The sequence below is a fragment of the Pteropus medius genome, unplaced genomic scaffold, assembly GCF_902729225.1.
Source record: "Pteropus medius unplaced genomic scaffold, Ma_sr-lr_union100, whole genome shotgun sequence".
Taxonomy (NCBI): Eukaryota; Metazoa; Chordata; class Mammalia; order Chiroptera; family Pteropodidae; genus Pteropus; species Pteropus medius.
The window spans coordinates 11247885-11272552 of NW_024349225.1; the positions used below are offsets into that span (position 1 = coordinate 11247885).

Here is a 24668-nt window from a genome sequence, read left to right on the forward strand (position 1 = left end):
CTTAAGTTTAATTTATGAAGAATAAAATCTAATTGATAATTATAAAACAAAGAGTATTTTATACCAACATACAAAACATGATTATTCATAAAGAAGGAACAAACCCGTCTATTATTTGAGATCTATATCAGCACTCTTTTCATTATAAACTCTATTAACTTGACATTCTACCCCATTTAAAAAGGCCATGGCATATTCACGTTAGCCTCAGTTCTTTCAATGAAGTTATTTTTACCATAGACAACTAATAGTTTATGCAAGTGAAACTTGAAAAATCTTTTGGTATTCTAAAATCATTAAATAATGACTGAAAATTTTAAGTTAAATCCTAGTTAAAGATAAGGTTACTCATAGCATCAAGGAAGAAAGCTGACCTTCCACTCAAGTCATAAACTAGAAAAGTGGAAAATTCACAAATTTATATTTCACGATCCCTCTAATCTACACAGTATGATAGACACCCTTTTTAGACGTAGCATGTAGACCTAGGAACTCAGCTCCTGAATTCAGGTATCTTCTGTAAGAAGATACCTGAAATATCATTCAGTGTAACACATGAGGGATTTTTGTTTGTTTCCAAAAGTGTTTTCGGAAAGGATTTAAAGCCCAGTGTTCTTCATCTTAACTGAACAGGACTTATTAACTGAATAAATATTTAATGAATGACTCTCTAACCCAGCAACTATGCTAAGTGCTGGGTCAGGCTCAGGCACCCAGGGAGGAGCAACCTCCGAGGAAGCCACGATGAGAGAAGCAGACTCAAAATTAGTAGAGTAATAATGGCTAATGTGTTTTGTATAACAACTATGTGCTGCATTGTACTAAGTTTCATATATATTTATATGTGTGTGTGTGTGCATATATATATATAATCACACTTAATTTTCATAGTCACCCTATTACATAGACAACATTATCTTCATTTTACGGAAGACATAACTGAGGTGCAGTGAGTATAAGTAACCTGCCAGAGATCATGCAGGTAATAAACAGAGAAGCCAAGATTCGAACTCCCACAGCATGGCGTCAGGGATCCACATGCTTAACTCCAACTGCGGTGCTTTAGTCGAGGAACTGCTGAACTCGGAATAAATAGTAGCCGAGGCTCCCAAAGGGGGTGATGTCTAATCTGGGTCTCAAAGGGTAAGTAGGGGTTCGCTTGTCCTCATAACTGCAACAGGAATTGATAAAAAATTTAGCCAGTGCTTCCCACACGTGCTTAGCTTTTTTAATTCTTTCGACATCCTTGTGCAGTGGGATAAGCCTCATTTCAGGAGGAGTGAACTCATACTCAAGGAGAAGAAGCAACTTTCTCAGGATCGCTCAGGCCGTCGGACTGGAGCCAGAATTTAAACCCAGACTTGCCAGCCTCCAAAGCCGCTGCCTCTTCCAGGCCCTCTGCAGAGGGCAAGTCTCCCAGGCAGGAAGGACCAGATGCGACGCAGCCGGGGAGGCTCGGGAGGGGCACGGCACGTCGGTGTGAAAGAAGGGATGCGTGCCAAGCTGAGGGGCATGGGGTTGATCCTGCGGGTACCAGGGGGCCAGCAGTGCCGTGGAGGTGAGGAGCGATACGACGAGGCTGGTCTGCCTGGCAGACAACTCCTGGGACGGAGTAGGAAGGACACTGGAGTAGACAAAAACCAGACGAAGAGACCAGTTGGTCGGAGGCAGCTATGAGCGTCCAGAAAAGCAATGTCAAGGGCCGGAAACTCTGGATTCTAAAGGCTCTAAAAAGACTACTGTGTCGGACAATATCCTTCAAATGTTCTCCCTCACAAGGGAAATGTCTGGAATCTGACTTTTTAAATGATGGTCATCCCATAATTTGGTGAAATATTTTAGAATAAAAGGTTTTATGTAAATGACTTTAGAAAATAAACCAAGCCCCCGTGTTCCATATAGTAGTCAAATTATGTTACTGCTTGAAATTCTTATTCTATTCTAATAGAACACAGACTTTTTTCTGTCGATGGACATCTTACTAAGACGTAACTTATTTACTTGCAGAACTTGCTGCCTCTCAGGAAAGGACGGGACTCGGGGAGGTTGTGGCTTATTTATGACACAATATAAAGGCGGGACTGTAAGGAAGTGCATGCAATCTGACCGACCACACCAGAACGGGGCACATAAGGTAAATCAGAACTTTCAACACGCTAACATGCGTGCCAGAGGAAATCCCTTGCCAGCCGAGTGGGCTGGTACAAGTGGAGGGTGAAGTTGTGGAGAAAAGCACGAGCTTTTTATATAATCTAAGAATTTAGGAGAAAATGGGAGAAATCGGGGGTGCTGACAAACATAGGAAGTGCCATGTGTTATCAGATGTTGGAGATGCCGCTCCGGGCTGCCGGGTAAGGGTCTTTTCAGGAGAGAGGCTTTTCAGAGGAGCTGGCGCGCTGCTGACTGCGACGAGAAAGCCCTAGGTGCGGGCTGAACTGGGTGTCTCCCAACTTCATATTTGAAGCCCCAACTCCCGGCACGTTGGAATATAACTGTATTTGGGGATAAGGCCTTTGAAGAGATAATTAAGTTGAAATGGGGTCCCTAGGGTAGGTCCGAATCCAATACGCCTGCTAGACAAGGGGAGAGGTCTCAGAAGAAACCGACACTGGAGACACCTTGATCTTGGACTTTTAGCCTCCAGGACCGTGAGAAAATACATTCCTGCTGTGTAAGCCACACGGTCTGCGGTATTTAGTTATGACAGCCCCAGCAGACTAACACGGACGTGAAACCAGGGGCGACGTGAGTCCCAGAAACGAAAAGTCCTGTCTATTTAGGATCCTAACATAGCGAGAGGCTCCAGCGTGAGGTATGAGCGAGGGGGAAGTACAGGGATCCTGTGGGGCAGGGATAACGGAGGGCAATGTAGTACCTGCAAAAGGATGCGCACAGCCCCGCGCAGAGAGCACCGAGAAACGCACTGATCCCGCGCCAAAGTGAGAAACCGAAGCTTCCTCCAAGCCCAACTACGGACCAGGACGCTAAGTGTTAGCACCTCTTCGTGTGATCTGTACTCCAAGATTCCCTCACGTAATAACGATAATGATAATAATAACGATGATGATGATGATGATGATGATGATGATGATGATAAGAACAAGAATCAAATAGCAAGTATTTGAAAGATATTTTGTGAACTACATATTATAGCACTTTGGGGAGAAAGTGGTACAGGGAAACGGGAAAATTCTAGACACTCTAGAGGGAAGGAACGGCTCCTTGCCATAGGTGGTCGCAAGCCAGGGGACCGGCAGGAAGAAAGCACTGCTGGTTTCATCGTGGCTCTCAGCCGCAGCAGGGAATCCAACTCCCCGCTCAGCGGTTTGTTCGCCTTTAAATGGAGCTTCAGAAAACTTGACGAACGGCAGTCGGCAGTCGGAGTTATGTGAATAACACCCAAAATGGTTCGCTATCTTTTTTAGGTGGCTATTCTCATTTACGTGTTGTTTCCCCCATTTTGAAAGATAAGAATTTTTTGTAGGGTGAGGGGGAGAATGCGAGAAAAGGGTACAATAGTCAAATAAGTGAGTTCTCCGGAATATCAATTAGACTGGTATTTGGCAGCTAAGTGATAAATGAGTCCATGAGCTGGAGAGACAGGCAGATGAATATAGCAAAGTAAATATAATGACACTTTATACTCCCCAGTGCACAGGCGCTGGCATATGAAACGGGTTGAAGTGTGTGGATCATGAAGTCCCCAGGAGCCGATGGCCCAGCCTTCCCAACCTAACCTATTCTAGACACCTGAGACATTTAAATTTATTTTTATCACTACCTTCAAAAACAAAATTAAATTATTTCCAGTGAGCGGTACCAAGAGCATCATATCTATTTTCTTGTCCAAATCGGATCCCCAAACATAATAGGTGAAGCACACTTTAAATATAATCTTTAATATGAACTCACGTAGTAAAAAAAGGAAAAAAAATACAAGAACTGTGGGCCTCATAAATGGTTAAGGGAAAAATATCTACTAACACTGTTTTCAAATAGTAAAGATGAGTTCTCACTTTCTGCTTCAACACGGATACACATAAATCATAAAAGGTAATTGGCAAACGCTGCAGAAAGGTATATGAAATATGAAAAATGAGAACTCCCACTCAAAAGCACAACCATTAGTCATGCTAAGACCCTAGAAACTGCTGAGAGTGAATTATTTGCAGGGGCTAAAGTCTGAAAGGAGAGAAGATACCGGTTGCACAGCAGTTCTGGGATGTTCTTTCGGTGTTAACTCTATGTGGGACACCTGAGCCTGAACAGGGGGCAAAATGCTTTATTCCTGTGACGTATTCTTTGTATTCTCCCTAAAAAAAAAGAGAGACGCGCCTGTACAAATCAATTTTCACATCCATTTATCTTGTTTTTCTTTGGAGGAGATTTCATGATTTATATGGATTAGTTCATGAAACAATACCACGTTCACCCATCGGGTTAGTTTCGAAAGGTCTGTATGGCTTTCTCCTTAATAACCTGGAAGAAAATGACCGGTGGGACAGCAGAACAGAAGGGCAGAAGGTGACGGAGGCCGCAGAGGCCACAGAGGCATTCCGGCTGACGGGGGACAGCCAGGAAGGCCGAGCCGTACGCACCGGGGGCCATCTCAGAGCACATCCCACATCACTACACGCTCCCTGCTCTTTCCCATATGCACGACCTGCCACAGGCCAGAGCGAACTGTAGGGATCCCTGTTGGCGGGAAAACAGAACAATGCCCCCAATCCGAGGCGCACCGAGAATGATCATGAATGTTCAAGAAGCCTCAAAGGAAGAAGGCAAAGGTTTTGATGAGGAAATCAAGTCACTGTCAACGTGTTCGTTACCAAGTCTCTGCATCCCTATAACACAGTAAACATTTCTCCAGCAGATCGTGACACGTCGAGCCGAATAGTTCCAGTTGTGGTTCCGCTGAGAACCACTGTTTCCGCGGCTCACATAATTCGAAGAGAGTCTCTATGTGGAAAATTGCACTCTTGTTTATACACAGCAAAAATAGCCAGAAATAAATAGCAGACAGCATGAATAAATTAGAAGTAAATTGCTTTTAATACAAATGTTCTTTATAGTTTTGCTCTAGCGTGAAAGTTATTTTCAAAGTTAAATTCGAATCTATGGTTACAGATATGGAGGTCTTAGAGGAAAAAAAATAGTAATTTCTAGATAAACAAATGTGCCATATCCCGTTAAAAACATGATCTGTGGGAGGCAAGACCAAACTGTATGAATCCACCTGGGGAGAGTGGATATCGTCCATCATAGTACATAGGAAACTGAGCTGGAGCAGAACTTAGAAGTCTATGAGGCAAGGCGTTGCCACGGTAACATCTGCGTCATTGGTGGCTCCCTCTCTAGCATGGGGGAGGAAGAGTTTCGGTGTGTGAAAGAAAGAAGCCAGGGCTGGGGGCTGCCTCATTTCCCTTGCTCTTACTGCCTCTGCCACGTTTGTTTATTTTGTCTACAAAGCGTTTCAAATGCCACTCATTAACCCGAGCTAATAACTGAAAATTTTAAGCACGTGTCAGTATTATCTTCCAACGTCACTAAATTGTCTTTAAACATAAGAGTTTTTGGAGAAAAGCTGTTTTTTTCTTGGGTAACCACCATCACCATTTAGTGTCCTCCTCCTCTATCCTCCCTGTTCGTGTGGTCCAACAATTCTTCATGCCTCCTCCCCGCTTTTCTTGTGGTCTCTAAGCCCCCATCTGTCTTCCCTTTCTCTTCTGCTAGTGAGAATCATGATCCGTCGTGTCAACCACTCTCCAGCTCTCAGCCGCGTCTCCCCGACCCTGTGGCGCGCTAGCTTCATCAACCGCCAGTTCCTGAGAAGTGACTCTTAATATTCAGAAATTGTGCGAGCCAGTCGTTAAGTCACCGGTACCCCGAAATTGGACCCTCAGCACCTTCCACGACTTCTAGTATCACTGACACTTTTCGGCTTCTTCCTCCTTGAAAACAGATGCCTTTCCCCTTAGTGTTCACACTTCACGTGCTCCCGTGTTTCTTCCTGACTTCTCAGTCTTGCCACTTCTGTCCGTCAGCCCTTTCCTCTCTTATATGTTAATGTATCTATCCTCAACCCTCTCCCTGCTCCTTTACGAGAATCCACCCACTCCCATGGCTTCAATACTGATGACATCCAAATGTCTACTTTTAACTCATACTTCACTTCAATATCCACCTGCCCACTTGGGATTTCCACGTACTTGGTATGAATTTGTAGAAACGTACCACGGTGTGGTTCCTATCCATGGTCTAGGTAAGAGTCTGCAATGTCTTCGCTGGCCTCTTGCCATGTCTCAGTGCTCACGTTTTATCGCTAAGATCTGTCCATTCTCTCTCGACTATCTCTGGCTTCTCTCCAGCCAGTACCAAATACTCTGACCATTTCTTACCTGGATTACTGCAACCATCCCCAAATTTGTCCGTCACAAATATCTAACCTTACCCCTTTCAATCCATTGTCCACACAGCCACCAGGATGACCTTTTTGAAACACACATCCGATCATTTCTGTCTCTTGTTTTAAACCCTCAATGCTTCCACTGTTCCAGGATAAGATCTGAATTGCTCGGCATGGTTTACGGGGCTCTGCCCCAGCTGTCTGGCTCCTGCTCGCTACTCCGACCTTCTAGTTCCTCCCCTCATTCCTCACCCACCCGCCGCCCCCGCCCCGGTCACAAACTCCATCAGCTCTTGGACAGCTCCGTATTTTCTTGCCTCTGGGCCTCTGCATAGTCTTCGCACAGCACATCCTTCCCTCCGCCTCCACGCTCCTTAACGTGTGCTAGTCCTCGAGGCCCCGCCTTAACTCTGCCTTTCTCTGAGAAGCCCTATTGCGCAGATCCTGGTACACGACAAGCACTCGGTAAGCGACCTTCCCTTCCTAATTCCCTTGTTTTAGTTTAATGTCAGATTTTGCAGTTTTAATTCTGCTTAAGCTATCTTACTAATAAAATACAAATGAAAGAGGTTGACATATAATTTCAAATATTCTTTCCTGAAGAACTACCAAGAGAATATTTTGAGTGATGTGATGAATTTTGTCACTAAAGAGGTTCGTCATAAATGTGACATTTGCAACATTATTCCAAATAAAAATCAACTTCAAAAAAGACTTGCTTCCCAGTCTTTGGAGAGTAAGTTTACATGTCCATAGTGCTAACATATAGACAGTATTCTAATTTATACTACAGATGTTTTACTCTTCTAGTTCCTCTTTTGATCTTTATCAGAGCAATGACGGCGAAACAAACTCCATTATGATGAAAAGATTCGAATTTTAAATATTTCATCATCTACATACATAGCACCTATTTGAACCATAAGGAGGCATGAAATATTGAATCAGATCTTATACAATGTCTAATATCTCACAGTTTTTGACCAACAAGAATGGTAATTTCATCAACTCAACCTAGTACAATATAAATAGTATTGAATAAAAATATATAGGAAAAAAGGCAATCAGATCACGAAGAATTATAAAGGCTATAAGTATGCGCATTTGAGTATATATAGGTATCTATTTATAAATTCTTATGCTCTACAGAAATATCAATTTGCTTGTTAATAAGTTTAAGATCGTCCCACAATACAGAAACCAATGCTTTTTTGAGTCACTGAGTTCCCTTTAAGAATCCAATGAAAGCTATATATTGCCTCACCAGGAAAAACAAAATGCCTATATGCCGATATAAAGAAATTCAAATTTCTACTGATTCAGAGTCCATGAAGCCAAGATCTGAGTTTCAGAAGCTATGCGACACAGAATTTTTAACTCTAAGGTAACAACTGAATAATGATATTCAACAAAAGCTGACTCCCTGGGAAAGTGAAGGATATTCATAGATTAAGTAATCAAATGACTTTTCAAAGTAAAATCTGGTGGGCCAACATATTTTCTGATGTTAGCCTGGCTGAAACCATAGGGGCAGAGAGAGAATAATTTAAAATCATATTAGTTAAATTAGAAAAAATAAATGCCAAAAGATATTCTTGACATTTATCCACTCCAACATGGTTTGTTACATGGTTTATGTAGCCTGTTGGTACACTCATAGAAATAAACCATGATGGAGCTAACAAGTTAACTTTACTGCAACTGTTGCCTCTATGTTAAAGCCCGTCAGTTTACGGAAATCGCTGATCGCCTAATTCCTTCGAGTTAGAGGAAGTGATTCATTTTGTTAGGTAATTAAATGAGAACATGTCCATTCAAAGAAGATGCAACCATACAAAAATGCTAACTCTGAAAAAAAATGAAATCACAGAAAAGAATTTTTATTACTTTCAACAGAAATCTTGTCTTTAATCCTAAACAGGCTGTAGATAAGAACCTGTAAGGTCGACTTTTTTGCCTGTTTCTTGCCTGCAATCACCTGTGTCTGTGACTGCTTTGGCTAACACATAGCCTCGGTCTATAAATCCATCATATCCGAAAATGTCCAGGTGCCAGTATATACTGCTGCAGTGACGGCACAATGACTCACATCCTTAACACGCTCCCACGCCCATTATTCAGTGTAACAGCTCACCCTCCACAACCTCTCGCGGGCCGCGCTGTATCGGAATGGAGGCGGGGGTGGCGGGAATGGTGGGGCGGGCCTCGGTGTTTTTTTCAAAGCTGCAAGTCATGAAACCAGTTTAGTAGGTTGTGACTAGCTTTTCGGTTTGGGGGGAGAGGAGAAGTTTAAAAGGAAATAGAATACAATAGAGAGGAAGAGAAATATCAGAGAGCTTCACAGGTTGTAAAGGTAAGTAGCTCTTTCCTTGCATACATATCATATGCGTATATACATGCGTACACATACACATGTATCTATGGTCAAGGTCTTGATAGAAAAGCTATTTTTAAATGTAGATCTCAGTTAAAAAAATTCTTTAAACCTTCAGGTTGGAGGCCTATCTCTAGCCCTAGTGCAAACCTGGAATATTCTACTGCTTATGTCTTCCTCCTTTCAATTCACCTCACGTCTGCTCACAGTCACATACCGTATATTAAAATAATGTCCGGTGATGCAAAATCAATACACAAAAATCTGTTGCACTTTCATACACTAATAATAACTATCAGAAAGAGAAATTTTTAAAAATCCTCAATTACAATCGCATCAAAAAGAATAAAATACCTTGGAATGAATTTTACCAAGGAGGTGAAAGATCTGTACACTGAAAACTGAAAGACATTAATGAAATTAAAGAAGACACGTATAAATGGAAAGATATTTCACGCTCATGGACTGGAAGAATTAATATTGTTAAAATGCCCATACTACCCCAAACAATCTACAGATTCAATGCAATCCCTGTCAAAATTTCAATGTCATTTTTCACAGAAATAGAACAAACAATCCTAAAATTTGGATGGAACCACAAAACACCTGGAACAGCCAAAGCTGTAATGAGAAAGAACACAGCTAGAGGCATCATGCTCCCTCATTTCAAATTATATTACAAAACTGTAGTAATCAAAACAGAATGGTATTGGCATCAAAACAGACATATCGTCAATGGAATAGCCCAATACTAAACCCGCACATATATGGTCAATTAAGCTATGACAATGGGTAAACTATAGTATCTTCGACAAATGGTGCTGGAAAAACTGGACAGCCACATTCAAAAGAATGAAACTGGACCACTATATTACACCTTACACAAAAATTAACTCAAAATGGATTAAAGTCTTGAATGCAAGACCTGAAACCATAAAACTCCTAGAAGAAAACATAGTGGTAAGTAAGCTCCTTGACATTGGTCTCTGCAATAATTTTTTGGATCTGACACCAAAATCACAGGTAACAAAAGCAAAATTAGACAAGTGGGACTACATCAAACTAAAAAGATTCTGAATGGCAAAGGAAGTCATCAACAAAATGAAAAGACAGCTTACTGAATAGAAGAACATATCTGCAAATCATATATCTGATGAAGGGTTAATATTCAAAATGTATAAAAACTCATACAACTCAATAGCAAAAAACAAACAAACAAACAAACAATCTGATTAAAGAATTGGCAGAGGAATTGAATAGGCATCTTTCCAAAGAAGACATACAAATGGCCAACAGGTACACGAAAAGGTATTCAACATCTCTAAGCATCAGGGAAATGCAAATCAAAACCGCAATGGATACTATCTCGTAGCTGTTAGAATGGCTGTTATCAAAAAGACAAGAAATAAGAAATGTTGGCAAGGATGTGGAGAAATGGGAACCCTCGTGTGCTGTGAATGAGAATGTAAACTGGTGCAGCCACTGTAGAAAACAGTATGGAGGTTCCTCAAAAACTGAGAGCTAGAACTACCATATGATCCAGCAATTCTACTTCTGGGTATTTATCTGAAGAAAATGAAATCACTATATATCTTTTTTGAGTTATATATCACCCTATGTTCACTGTAACATTATTTACAATAGTCACGTCATGGAAACAACCTAAATGCCCTTCGGTGAATGAACGAATAAAGAAAACACACTCAGAATGGAATATTATTCAGCGAGAGAAAAGAATGAAATCTTGCCATTGTGACAACATGGATGGACCTTGAGGTTATTATGCTAAGTGAAATAAGTCAGGTAGAAAAAGATAAATACTGTATGCTCTAACTCATATGTGGATCTAAAAATAACAACAAACAAACAAACAGAGTTCATCAATGGGAAAATGGGCGAAGAGGTCAATAGGTACAAATTCCCAGGTATCAAGCGGATAAGTCCTGGTGATGTCATGTACAGTATGGTAACTATAGTTAACAACACTGTGTTACATATAAGAAGGAAGCTAGGAGAGTGGATCTTGAAAGTTCTCACCATAAGGAAAAAAACTGCAATTATGTACGGTGACAGATATTAACTGAACTGTGATGATCATTTTACAACATATACAAATATCAAATCATTATGCTGTACACCCGAAGCTAACATAATGTTCTGTCAATTAGACCTTTATAAAAAAAAGTGGTGTCCTGTGGACACTGTTTTAAATACCTAAGAAAAAGTTACTCTCCTTGGATAATGCAAAAACAAACAAACAAACAAACAAAACACATTAAAGACAAAAACAAAAAAACAACAAACAACAACCCTATTATTCTTTAAAATACTCACACTCGTCCATTCATGACCAAACAAGTCGCTCTGGTTGCACAGGCCCCTTTCATTCCAGAACAGTCCATTCAAATCACGTTTTTAACTTGTTTTCTAAAATTTCATGTTTCTGCATTTCTCAGATCCCATGTTTCTGGCTTGACAATTGTTAGTTACTTCTGAACTTCACAAAATACAGTGGCAAAATCTTTCCCTGTGAATTCCATACTTTTGGACGGTTTTCCTGGGTTTTTCATGTGCAGTGATTTGATAATGCTACACAATTTCCCTGGAAAACACGTAACTTTCCGCCTTACTTATACCTCATAATTCTTTACTCTTTTATTCTTTGAAATGAACGTTTTATTCTAACAGATTCCTACAGCACTGTCCCTGCTCACAGTCCCTTATCTCTGACAGCTCTGGAACAAACAACTGGCTGAAGACTCTATCAAATTTAGCACCCACGAATGTCGATCAAAGCCACCGTGACCACGGGGATGCATTTCCAAAGTCTACAGACAAATGTGATTCACACTTAGTCACTGGATCCAGCCAAATAAAATAATCAGGTCTGAAGTTTTTTTAAAGTTTTCGTTTCAGGATAAAGAATTCAAAGGTCTATCTTCCTTAATATCTTTGGGAAATGATCTCTTTGTATATAGAGTTCATTTGAAAGACGATATAACTTCCTCTCAGTTACTTTGAGTATTGAATTGTACTTTTTAATGTTTAAAATAAGTTAAAATTCAATGTGTTACGGTGGGTATGGTGCTTAACCACAATCTAGATCAAAGTGCATTTCAAGTCATGAGCTTGACGAGTCGATGGCAACTCCATCTTCTAATGGCTCAGTTCAGAATCTGTGAGCTCATCCCCACTCCCTCTCACACGCATGTTTAAAATATCACGAATTCCTGTTGGTCTCTTTCAAAGATGGCTCAGGTTCCAACCACCTCCATCTTACTCCATCTCGCTCCCCACTGGCATCAAGCTAGTTCAACGTGTCGTCATTTCTCAACCGGATTCCTGCAAAAGGCTGTCTCATCTCCCTACTTCCGCTCCTTCCTAGAGCTTGTCCTCAACACAGTAGGCATCGTGGCCGCCTCAAGCATCAGGCGCATCGCATCATCCTTCCACCTAAAACACCGCAAGGGCTACCGGCTTCGCTCTCAGTAAAGCCTAAGCCCTTACGAGGGCCGACGGCGCCTGGCTCCTCACGAGCTCCCTGACTTCCTCTCCGCTTCCTCTCATTGTCATTCACGTCACCCCGGCCAGCTGGCATGAACCAGCCTCAGGGCCTTTGAACAAGCTGTGGCCGCTGCTGGAATGCTCTGCCCCTAGCCATCCCATGACTAATCCATCTCCTCCTCCTCCCTAGCGAGGTCTTCTCTGACTATCTGCCAACAACAGCAACTTTCTCTCTCACCACCGACTCCATCTTGCTTATATTTTTCCCTACTTTTTTTAGAGCTATTTTATCACCTTCTTACATATTAAATAAATATTCTTTGTTTATTATGTTCATTGTTTATCATCTGTTTCCTTATGCAAAAATGAAGGGCCATCACACTTGTGATGTTTGTCTGTTCAGAAAAGAAATGTATATTTGTGTCATGGTTGGGTAAGCTTCCTCGCGCATTCCCGAGGTGTGAGAATCAACTTTGGCACATTGGTTTCAATGTTTTTTTAAATGTGACCTCTCACCTTGATACCAAAACTTTCCGGGTAGAGATTTCTCTTTTGAATCATGTTATAAAAGGTGTTCCGTTTGATCAGACATACGATAAGCAGCAATGCACGCACAGATCTCTGACAGGTGTGGGATGGGAGGGGGCAGATCGAGACTCGAAGCTTTCCACGCCCCTGAGAGAAAAGGAAAGCACTGCGAAGCAGCCTCCCTCGCTTTGTCCTAAATAACCTTACAACAGATGGCAGCGCCAAACGCGGCGCCCGCTGCCACCGCAACCACTATCGCAGCAGCCTGTCCTAGAGCTCCGCCTACACGACAAATATTTGCCTTCCTAACGTTACAATCTGAACCTGCCAACTTTCACCCTGAATCCTACTACGAAGTACAGCTACTGCATACTTACCAGCCTGATAGAAATGTCTCAGAGAGGCAAGTTCGTACACAACATCACCGTAAACATCCAGCAACGCGTCGGGAGTTTTACATAATTTGCCGTGTTATGATGAATTCAAGTTCCACCTTTAGTATATATAAATTCGTGTGTCTTACCTTAATATTGCAGGCCTGCTCCATCAATCTTCTCGCATTTTCCTCTGCCCTGTATCTCTTTGGAAGCTGAACTCTGAAGAACTTTAAAGCACCTTCAAAATCAGCCTGCAGAAGATCTTCCTTTGAGGTCTGCAAAATAATCACCAAGACTCATCATTACATTTTAGCCTGCATTCAGGACAAATGCATTGAAAAAAGATGTTCTATTTTCCTGAATGCACTTTTACAGCTCAGATGTCGGTTAATTCTAAAAATTTTTAGAAAGAGATTTCTAACCTCTTTACTATAAATTGAAATAAGTCATCATATCCTAGAAGCAATGTAAGAACTAATTAACAGACTAACATATTTAATTTATAATTCCAGAAGATCTGAATGGTGGATCCCAGCACAGCTAAGTAAGTTATAGCTCTGAGAGAAGAAAAATGCCAGAAAAGAAAAAAAAAAAGAAAAGAAAAGAACCCTAGGACTAATCTGTGACTTTGGCATTTTAAGAATATTATTACAAAGCTGGCTGAAGACACGGACAGTACAATCACAAAGCGCATCAAGTTACATAATAAACACCTAACTGGAGGATGGGTTTTCAGCAGCTCAAGTGATGAAAATAAGAAATTGATCCCACACCTTAAAGAATGCTATGAAAAAGTCAATGAGGAAACCACTTAACTCCTGAACTTCTTATGAAAACTACTGTTTGCAAAGAAGTAGCAGCCACTTAGAAACGGATATGCGCACGCACGGAAAAAAGACCGAAAGGAAATGAAACACGATGTTTCTCTGGATAGCGGGATCACGGTTTGGTATTTTTTCTTTAGATTTTGTTGTATTTTCTCCAGCAAAGATTTTGTAATAAGAAAGATAATAAGTATTTTAATAAACTACTATAAACAATTTTTGGCAAACACCGTAATAAGATTATACATTCAGGCAGACTCAGTATACAGAAGTAAGCCAAAAGGAAATTAGATGTTTTAATGCCAACTGTAACTTAAAATTTTTTTAAATTATTAAAGAAAGAAATTAGATGTTTTAAGAGTCAATACTTAATTATCAAAAACTTCAGCGATAAAATGAAAAAAAAAGAACATGGTGGCTAGAAATTATAGACCTACGCACTAGTTCAAAATACTACTTTATTGAAATTCAGAAGTCAAGCTGATTAAGTTTCAACACTGCATTGAAAGAGTTCAAGGAAGTGAGAGAAATTCCTGCTCCTAGTGGGGCCTGAGTTGCTGTCATCACCACTCTGGCCCAAGCCACTGTCATCTCTCAGGTGAGCCACTGCGGTACCGTCCTGAGGGCTCTCCCAGCTTCCTCGCTCAGATCACGTCACTCTTCTGTGTAGAGTCCTCAACGGTTCCTACTGTGCTCAGAATAAAAGCTCGAATTTTGCCATCGCCCCAAGGACCCTTCGTGATCTAGGTCCCGCCACCCCCCACTACCCTCCTCTTGAACCACATCCCTCTTTGTCCTCAAGCTCCGGGCGTACTGGCCTTCTTTCTGGTCTTCGACACACTGAAGGCAACTGCCCCGGCTGTCCCCTCTGCCTGGAAACTCTTCTCCCAGGTTTTCAAAAGGAGAGCGACTTTCTGTGACCCAGATTTTAGTGCAAATGTAAGAGCGGGGCAAGGCCTGCTCTGAGCACGTAAACGCTTCTCAGCCCAGCAAGGAATTTTCAGCAAAGTCGTTTTCCACTTCTACATCTGTCTCCTTCCTCAGGAAAGGGGCCTTGTCTGCCTCGTTCACTGCTGTATCCACAGTGACAAGACCGGTACCCAAAATGTACGAGGTACTCAATTAAAATATACTGAATGAATGAATCCTACATATATATATAGACAGATAATCTACCCGTATCTACCTACCATCCATCCATCTACCTATTATCTATCTATCTATCTATCTATCTATCTATCTATCTATCTATCTATCTATCTATCTAGCGAGAGAACCAAAAAAAAAGATTCTGAGATGTTCTAACTTAAATTATAGCTGCTGGAGAGCGAGACACAGAAATAATTAACCTGTTAATAGCTGGGAGCCAGCTAACGAGACTGCTGACATTCCTGAGAGTGTGTTTCAGCTCCGAATTAACGTCCACGTGGCTATGTCCGAGATTATCTCAAAAGAGGAGAGGCAGGAGCCTCTGCTTCTTGCTCAGGCGCGAACTCTGCAGACCGTTCCCCACGACCGATCCAAAGGACGAAGGAGCAAAGCCTTGGTCCTCACGGGCTCTGCGACCATCCCCACGGCTCCCCGCTTCTCCTCCCGCCCCCCGGCATCTGCAGCCAGTGTCCATTCTCTCAGAACAACCTATGTCTTTCTCCTCTTACCTAACATGTGTTTTGAAAGCCGGTTGGCCCCAGGCCGCGGCCATGTTGCCTGTCCTGCCTGGTGCGGCTGCTGCTGCTGGTTTAGACCTCACGCCCACGAGTTGGTCTTTTTATTCTTGCGAGCAATGGCCCGACAAACCCTTTCTTTTAAAAAGACTTTCAGCCATAGAAATAAAAATTTTTGTTTAACATTACATATATATATATATTACATATATATATATTACATATATATATATTACATATATATATATTACATATATATATTACATATATATATTACATATATATATATATAATTTTTTTCTCCCCTCTCCTCTCCACTTTAAACAGAAACATGTAAAATAAAATAATATATTAATTCATACAGCAGGCATTTTCACAAGGGGGCTAGGTTGGTTTAGCTTTAGATCCACAAACTAGGAATCAGAAAATAGAGCTGGGCTAACAGTGGCAGTGAAGAAACAAGCTTTAGTACATTTCAGACACGTTTCCTTCCTCGTCAACAAGCAGACGTGACGGCGCCACAAGTGGCGAAGGTCAGTGTCATAGCGTGCTGTCAACTCACCTTAACTTACTTGGAAAAGGCAGTCACTAGAAACAACTTCGGCCCCGAAGAGGACCTCTCCAACTAAAATAGCAACTGCGGAATTACTGGGAAAGCATCCAGTTACCAGTCACACCAGACAGACCGCATGCTAGTCCTCCTGTGCCACCTGCAGTACCGGTCTGGTGAGTAGCTCTCTGGTGATGGTTGGGAAATTCAGGACAGGCTGCTTCAAGCTTTCAGAGAACCTGGATTAGCAGCTTTTCCCACTACTCAAACGCCTCTGAGGGCACCAGTTCTATATGCAGTGCAAGCGACCTCTCGTTACCGGCAACAGATGCCCCTACGGCCGGGGCGCAGCCTCGTGCCTCGGGCAGCAGCTCGGTTACCTAATTTTCTAATAGTATCTAAGGCCTAATTTCAAATCCTGCCTCTGAGTTCATACAGAATCATAAAGATTAGTAGGATTAAAGATGAGCAATCACATCCTGTGACATGTAACCACTGGTCAGGCGGGGTGGCAGTATAGACAGACATGCTGTTGGGGCAGGCTGTAGTCTCGGGGGAGGCACAGCACGGAGATTCCCAGCCAGTGTCTGGAAACCAGAACTCAGGGTGCCCATGACTGTCCTCTCCAGGCCACTGCTGGTGTCAGTGACGCTGCACTGCCCAACTCAGCCAAACCCAAGAAGAGAGGAAATGCCAGTCGCGGAGCAGGGACGAGGCTCACGTGGGTAACAGTCTGGGAAGTTCGTCCTCTTCGGTCCTCTAGCGTCTGCCTCTAGAAAGTACTCATCAGGTAAAGGTGGCAGGGGTGGAATAAGTTCAGTCTAATTCCACCTCCGGCTGCCACACGGTGTGGCACGTCTCCACCGTTCCCCACCTTGAAAAATGGGAGAGTCTTCAACCTCGAGCATTTGAGAGTGAAGTTAAGCTAAGGCGTACGAGTGCATTTTGTGTGCCCCCAAACAAACATAAAGGATGAGAGTTTAGAAGTCGTCTCTCTGTTGCTCAAATATGCTCGGATACTGACGTCTTAGTAGCAAAAACTGGTACCCTGCTCTCACCGACGTTTTTAATTCCGTAAAACAGGCAGTCATAGCTGTAAAGACTGACTTTCTTCTCATGGGCTGAAATAAAGCTCATTTCATTGTGAATGAAAAAACATGCCGAAAGGCAACTCCATGGGGAAAAAAATATGCCAGTCAGCAAAAGACATACTAACAGAAACCCTGCTTGCCAGTGTTCTGAAAGACAGCCTACGGCCTCGCTTCGATTCTCATGGGCTTTTTTTCCCTCCAATTTTCTGTTTTTAACAATCTCCATAACCATTAAGTAACACCTCAAAGGCCTTTGTATGTCTCTCCATTTTCTGACACTTGTGTCTGAGAGGTTTTTCCCGCTACAATTGAGGAACAGATATCTCTTGGTCTGCAAAGGTTTGGATGCCTAAGAGTTTATTAGAAAGTTGTTAGTGTTTTAAAATACTTTTTCTTAAATCGTAATTTTTATACAGATGTGTGTATGTTTCTGTAGTGGGGTCATACATTTGTTACTGATTACATAGTCACGATCCCGAAAAAGAAAAATATTTTTTAAAAAGTCTAACAGGTCTTACCGCTCAGACGGAAACACAATGAACGTTTTGTTAAACAAAATTTGAATCAAATTGTATATAGTATTTTGCTAAATATACATGCTTCACAAATGTCAAGCATTAATGTAATTATATTAGTCCAAAATATAGCAGTGGTGCTTACTAGAAAGATAAAATATGGGTTCGATCACACATACTAATTATTAATGAGCTGGCTATGGAGATGTTAACTTAATTAACCATTAAAATTAAGTTTACAACTGTGGGATGCTAATGCAGAGAAGCTGAACTTAGGACGCTGTGATAAGATGCAAGCTTTAAAAATGCACCCCTAACAGGCATCCCGACGTTTCAAGAACCAAACCAAGTACCCCAAAGAGGTGTTCTGGCTTCTGGGTATCGTTATCCATCTGTGCTCACTACGCAGAACCCCATCAGAAGCACTGATTTGAACTGAGAAGGCTGTTCTTCAACTGGGAAATTCTTAGAGTTCTTCTATATCGCCTTCAGAACAATAGTAGGGAAGAGTAAAATAATGAAAACAGAATTATTTTCCTGACATTGTTTGTTGTAATGTTAGCCAGAAGATATGGTAGACAAGAATTAGGAAAATCTGAATAAGCAAAGACATGTTTTCTTCCCTTGTAAAATAAAGAAAATAACTCGGACAGCTTTCCTATAACAATAAAGGACAACTTTTTGAAAAGTAGTGTCTCTACTAACACTCGCCCTTTGCTCCCCAAATTTTCTGCCAAATCCTTTCGAGTGATGATATAAAACATGTTTACCAATTACATCTTCAAAGGTAACCTTCCTTCTTCTTTCATTTGAATAGAGTATATAAAAAGATGACCTGGATGGTTAAGAACATTTAAACAAGTCCTACTTCCGTTTCCTTTCAAGCAGGTACAAAGAAAGACCCAAGAGGAAAAAGTAAGGAGGATGTCCATGTAAGTGTCTTTCCCACTCACCCCAATAAAATGGATTAAGCAAATTGCCAGGCACACAACAGACACCAGTCATTTGTTCCATGAATCCATAAAGGCTCCACTTCGAGCATATCCAGTATTCGAAAACAAAAATTTATACAATAGAAATTAGAAAGTAGACACAGGACTTATTTTGATATAAAATTATTATTTATACTTTGGGGGGCATCAGAAGGCTACACAGCAACTTCTATATTTGGGTCTTTAACTTCTTTGAGAGTTGTAATCTCTCTCCAATGAGCCATCCTTGTGGAAGTTAATCACAGAGGTAAAAATGGGAGCCATGCTTTTTCCTCTTCATTCCCCGCTTAAAAGTAATGTTTTAAGAAAGTCCACAAATTAAAAACAAAACAAAACAAAACAAAAAACTCGGATGTAATTTGACAGCATAGGAACTTAGATCAAAATTAAACCTTTAAATGGCTCCTGAAGAACTGGCTGGAGCATGTGCCTGTGTCCAGAGTCCTTTGGGGCCACTGTGCATCATGCTTGGAGTCTAGTGTTGGACTCAGAGCCAACACACTGATAGTCACACACAGTGATCTGATAAAAACTTCCCGTGTCTCATAACGGCCAAAGGGGAACTATCTAGAAGGGCAAATGAAGATTCTGAATATGAGTAGAGTAAACGCTTTTCCTTTCTCCAAATCTCATACACTTACAAGAGTGTGAACTCTGATCATGTGTCACTGCTGTTACCATTTTGAGTGTGTTTTTCACACTGAAAAATTCAGTGCAAGAGTATCAAATTTTAAAGTGGCTTTTTTTAAAGGAGGCAGGGTGGGTGGAAAGAAATGGTTCTAATATTTGAGTCTTAGATCTAGATGCTTCTATTTCAAACCATTCTTGGATGATAAATGTTTCTTTAAGGGCCTCTGACAAGCAGCAAGTTCCGTGTTAGATTATTTTAGGGGATTATTTGAAAAAGAAAATCTAGGCCTGGTTCTCATTCTCACTTTCACTGTTCGGTTTGCTTGTTTGTTTTAACCACAAATGCCTTTTTCTTCCTTTAGTTATATATAGTGTCTAACAGGATTTCTATTCAGTCGAGAAATATCCTTGGATGTCCGAGAATTATTCAGAAGCAGAGGCTTTCGAAGAGGGAAATATTACCTAACTGGTGTCTAGGATACCTGTATCTCATTTTAGTATTTTAATTTCACCAAAGAAACATGCATTTGGTGAGTCTGCACACAGAATTTATGCTCTGTGGCACTGTCTAAAATGAAGTACTTGTACCTGATTTATCAAGGGGAAATCGTTCTTCACCCTCAAAGAAAAATAAGCAAAAATTCCAAGTGTACTTGGTGTTCTAGCAGTTCGATGGTCCCTCCGTGATTCAGGAAGCAAAAACTAAGGCTCAAAGTCAGGATCTCTAGCACTGTCTAGGTTAATCTTTCATTTGCTCGGTTCAGTAAGAAAGCTACCTTGTCTTATATGAAAAATTACTGGGATCTTATAAAGTAAAATCAGGTATCTGTATGTGTTTAACCCACACGGTTCATGTTTAAAACATGACTAAAAACCTGAACTTCGGTGTTGGCCCTCTGGACTGGTCATGGAATGATCACAAAATTGCACGTGGCAGGATTCCTCTGAGGACCACCCCGTGCAGACTGGCCATCGATCCCACATCGTGAGCCCGTCCGATAAGACAAGGCTGAGCCATTGTACTTCCCCCTGGTACATGCTGAACCCTGAGCACTCGCTCATTGGGTCATGGATCTCGATTCGCAGCTGCACTGTCTCAAAATGTAGAGGACCCAGTTCTATCAATAATCCTGCAAGTACCACACTGTGTGACAAAGGCAGACATTTCCGATGGCTGTATGGACAACACAGTGTATACTTTTCACATGAATTGCGAGTGGAGCTATGACCTAGACTCTGAGTGGTAGAGCTCAAAACCACCCGAAAAGGACGTACGTCCTCAGATACCTAAGTGGGCGACCAGGCCGACTCGGTATGGCCGCAACACAGACACACACGAGCTCCCGACGACCTGAGCCAGGGAACCCGCCGCCCTGCGGAATTTATTGTCGATCATCTGCTTTAAACCAGAGGTCGTTTAAAGTTATCCCTAATGCAGATTTGAGTATGAGAGATTCTTAGTTATCAATTTATGTTTTCCTTCTAAACACTGAAAATGTAAATACTGAAGCGGAGTTGTGCCTGGTTCCAGGAAAGTGACCAGCGAAGCCCCCGCGACACACAAGTCAGGTGGCGTCCGAGGGTTTGAAAACATTAGGCCGAAACTGAGCCCTCAGAGAGATGCAGAGAACTCGCTGGGATACATGTCAGCATTTCTCAGTGTCCAAGCTCCCGAAAAAACGTGGTTTATTTCACTTAAAAATTTTAAGAAAACTTTGGTGGGGGGGGGGGGGGAGGCCCTTTCAAATAGAATCATGAATCTTCAGTGTTCCCTTTTATTAAAAAAAAAAATGTGATTCAGGGAAACAAAATTCAAGTGAGCACTGATGACCTCACCTGGGCATCGAAACACATGTATTTGAGCTCTTTTTATTTCTTTCATAAATGACAAAGGAACTATATTTCTCAAAAATACGGCCTTCCTGCCTATAACTGTATGCTGGTCATTGCACCTAACTTCATCTTGCAGGAATAAACAGACTTTCTTCAGGGTGAGAGATCCCTCATGTATGGGGCTACCTAGCACGTCTGTTATGATTATGCAGGAGAGATTACATTTGCGTGTAAATACATACACGAAGATTCAATTAGTATTGGTAAAGATAAGTATAAACATAGATGAACTATACCGGAGGGAGATAACAGAGTTAAATTCAGTCAAGTCAACATTGCACTTTTGAAAAGACTCAAATAGGAGAGAACCATAACAAGGGAACAGTCTGGAATAGTATTAAACTCCGTCACATAAAACAGACAAAGCTAAATTATTCTTGTTCAATTCCCAAATAACGGCATCGGACTGCGTAGACCAATTATATTGTGGAACAGTTGCTAGGTATAGTTCTCAAACCACTAAAAAGAAACCGTGCACCAGTGATTATGGGTATTTAGTTTTAACCCTTGGTAGGAAGTGAGGAAGGGTGATTTTTCTCTTGTTCAGGAAATCAAAAAACAAGCAAGCCAGACTTCCCAGAATCACAGCACAGACTCAAAAGCTTTAAGCTGTTTCACAGACTCCCAGCTCAAACATCCCAGGAGAGAAATCTACAATTTCCCACTCTAGGAATTTTAAGAGGTAAAATTCTCAATCCAAAAAAAAAAAAAAATCAAACCGACAGTCAAATGGGGACATTAGAAAGCAAAGCACAGTAGGTCTAGATAAGCAGCTATCACATCTGTTGTAGAATTTAACCCTTTGGAGACATAAAGCACAGAATGCCCACATCAGGCACTGAGTGCTCTGCTTCATTGCTGAGCCCAGCCGGCCAGAGAACTGTCCTTGTGGCTGCCACAGACAGAATGCTCTTAACGGGGCCCTGGACTCTGAAAAAGAGCCCCATCGCCTCTAGCCAATTAAGGAGTGGCGTGGCCAGGCTGGGGCCGAGCCCCGTGGTCCTGGCCACTGGCACATCCTTCCCGGTGCGGAGGGAAGGAGGAGCAGAAGACAGGAGACTGCAGGCTCCTCCAGGGTACAGGGGATTCTCACAGAGGTGGCAGATTCCCTGACAAATGAAGTTCAAGGAAAAACGGTCTCACCGCCAGAAGCCGAGGCACAAACAGACGATGCCCCATCCCCAGAAGTTCCAGCACGCGACACGCATACTCATTCACCAGCTTGCTCCTCTCGTCGTGCATGTCCTGGGACTTTCTGACAGGAGGGGTGAGCTTAGCAGCTGGGGCTGGGCAGGGCACCCCTTCTTCCATGAGCAGTAAGTAGGTATCCAGAATGAGAAAGCTGGATCTCTTATCCGCAATTTTAAGCACCGCGATGGAAGGGGAGCCAGGCTCAGGTCTCCCCAGGAGCACGCACGAGCCAGTCTGTGCGGGGAATTGTCAGCTACTGTCTCCACAGGAAACACATTTTGGCTCAATTATCCACGGTGCAAGAGCCCCAAAGTAAGAGTGCAAAATGAAATCAAATACTGATCTAAAGAAAAAACGGCAAAAGCAATCGAATGCAGGAAAATGGCCAAGAATGATGCAGGAGAGTTCGGATACATGTGTAGAAATGTACGAGCTGCTTAGAAGGGTCTGGCGTGTGTGCGCGCACGCGCACGCTCCGTGTTGTGTGTGTGTGTGTGTGTGCGCGTGCGTGTGTCTGTGTGTCTGTGTGTCTGTGTGCGAGCAGACAGCAGCAGCAGTAGTCAGGAAGCCGGGGCAGTTGGGAAGCTGCAAGGAGAAAAGGATGAGCTCATTGCAATCCTCGATTCGTGACAAGCAGCGCTGCTGCCGCTGCTGCCGCCACCGCCTCTCCCCGCGAATCAGTAATGAGGGGGAGGGAGGGAGGCAGGGGGGAGGAGGAGGTAGGTGAATGAGCATGCAGAGTGTGTCTCGGGGGAGAATGCTGTAATAAGAAGCCAATGGCGAGCCGCTGGACAGATGCGCTTCCCCTTCGGTCAGTGTCAGTCTGACAGTTTATGCTGTTGAATCCTAAACCCACAGACAGATGACCAGCTTCTCCTAACACGCGATGCTCACAAAAAAACCAGACGGCCGGCCAGCTGAAAGGCCGACCTGTACTCACGCTCGCTTTCTAATAATAACAGATAAAAGTCTGACTGCATGCTGCGTACACAGATAGAGTGGGAGGCTCCAATCCTTGCTAGATTACTGAAATCTCTCCTGAATAGAGGTTCAGGGCAAGATGATGGAGTATGAGCAGAAGAGGAGGACCACGCGCCCAAGAAACGACACACCGTCAAGTTGAAGTGTTTATGCAGTAACAACGACTTTTTGCAATGCCGGGATGTACAGAGGTATTTCAGCATTCTGGGAAGGCTAGCCATGATTAAAAGGGAGATGTTTATAGATATACGATATGATAAGACGTAAACACCTACGACATAATAATAATAAGTATACATTTAAGGAACTACTCAAGTTGAGATTGTCAAAGCAAAAATAACTTTCTCAAGCCTTAGACCCTGATAAACAATTAATAGTTCAAAACGTTGTTTTGATATTCTCTGGTCAAATTAATAATATAACTGAGAACTGTCCAGAGTTTACAAATTTTACAATCTTGGTACTAAAGTGTTAGATTGGTTTACTTGATGTGAGTAATGAGTTGTCGGCAAATGAAGGCAAGAGGACAAGGTCACCTTTGGGGACAGTTTCTTAAGAACCTTGGGGCAGCGGTTCTGCAGCTGGTCTGAGCACAGCAGACCGGTTTCTCTGCCAGCTGCGGCACCGTATAAGGAGGAACCGGCCTGCGAGAACCAAAGCCAGTTCCTTCTGAGTCTGTTTCCTGCTCTGACAAATAAAAGTTACGGATCTCTGCAGGTAACGGAAAATATCTATCAGCATGCCTCTGCGATCTTGGCTCAAACAGCATAACGATGATGGGACTGCGTTAGAGGGGAATGCTGCCTTCCTGAACAGAGTATTGATTTCTTCTTCTAAAACCTCAGAAAAACAAAACTTTTTTTGTTAAACATTTAAAGTGTTAATAAAATATCTATATATTGCTGTCGAGCTTTTATTTCTTCCCAAAATGGTTTCTTTAAAAACTCTACAAAGTAAAGGTTTATATGTAAAATAATCGAAAGTATGAAAATATGATATGCGTGTGTGTGTGTGTGTGTGTGCGCACGCGTACGCACATGTATAAATTCAAATCCATAAGTTTTGGAGGAAACGTCTGATAGGCTACGCAGGGTAGGGGCTGGTTCAGCTGGAAAGGAGACTGGAAGGAAGAGGGCGGAAGTGCTGGG

The 24668-nt window shown here is 42.2% G+C and overlaps 1 protein-coding gene and 1 long non-coding RNA gene across 8 annotated transcripts in view; one reads left to right on the plus strand and one right to left on the minus strand.

Moving 5' to 3' along the window:
* RABGAP1L (RAB GTPase activating protein 1 like) overlaps positions 1-24668 on the minus strand; it is a 417651-nt gene that overhangs the window by 86496 nt on the left and 306487 nt on the right. For 5 of the 7 annotated variants that reach the window (XM_039881422.1, XM_039881421.1, XM_039881423.1 and 2 more), the window contains one exon: positions 13336-13464. In XM_039881422.1, the coding sequence (XP_039737356.1) occupies positions 13336-13464 (129 nt within the window). Of the gene's footprint in view, positions 1-13335; positions 13465-22491; positions 23220-24668 lie in introns of those variants that run through there. The other 2 variants (XM_039881425.1, XM_039881432.1) reach the window with 2 other exon arrangements.
* LOC120617646 (uncharacterized) lies at positions 8599-12104 on the plus strand. Its single transcript, XR_005656982.1, has 3 exons — positions 8599-8759; positions 11514-11665; positions 12030-12104. It is a non-coding gene; the product is annotated as an uncharacterized LOC120617646 (long non-coding RNA).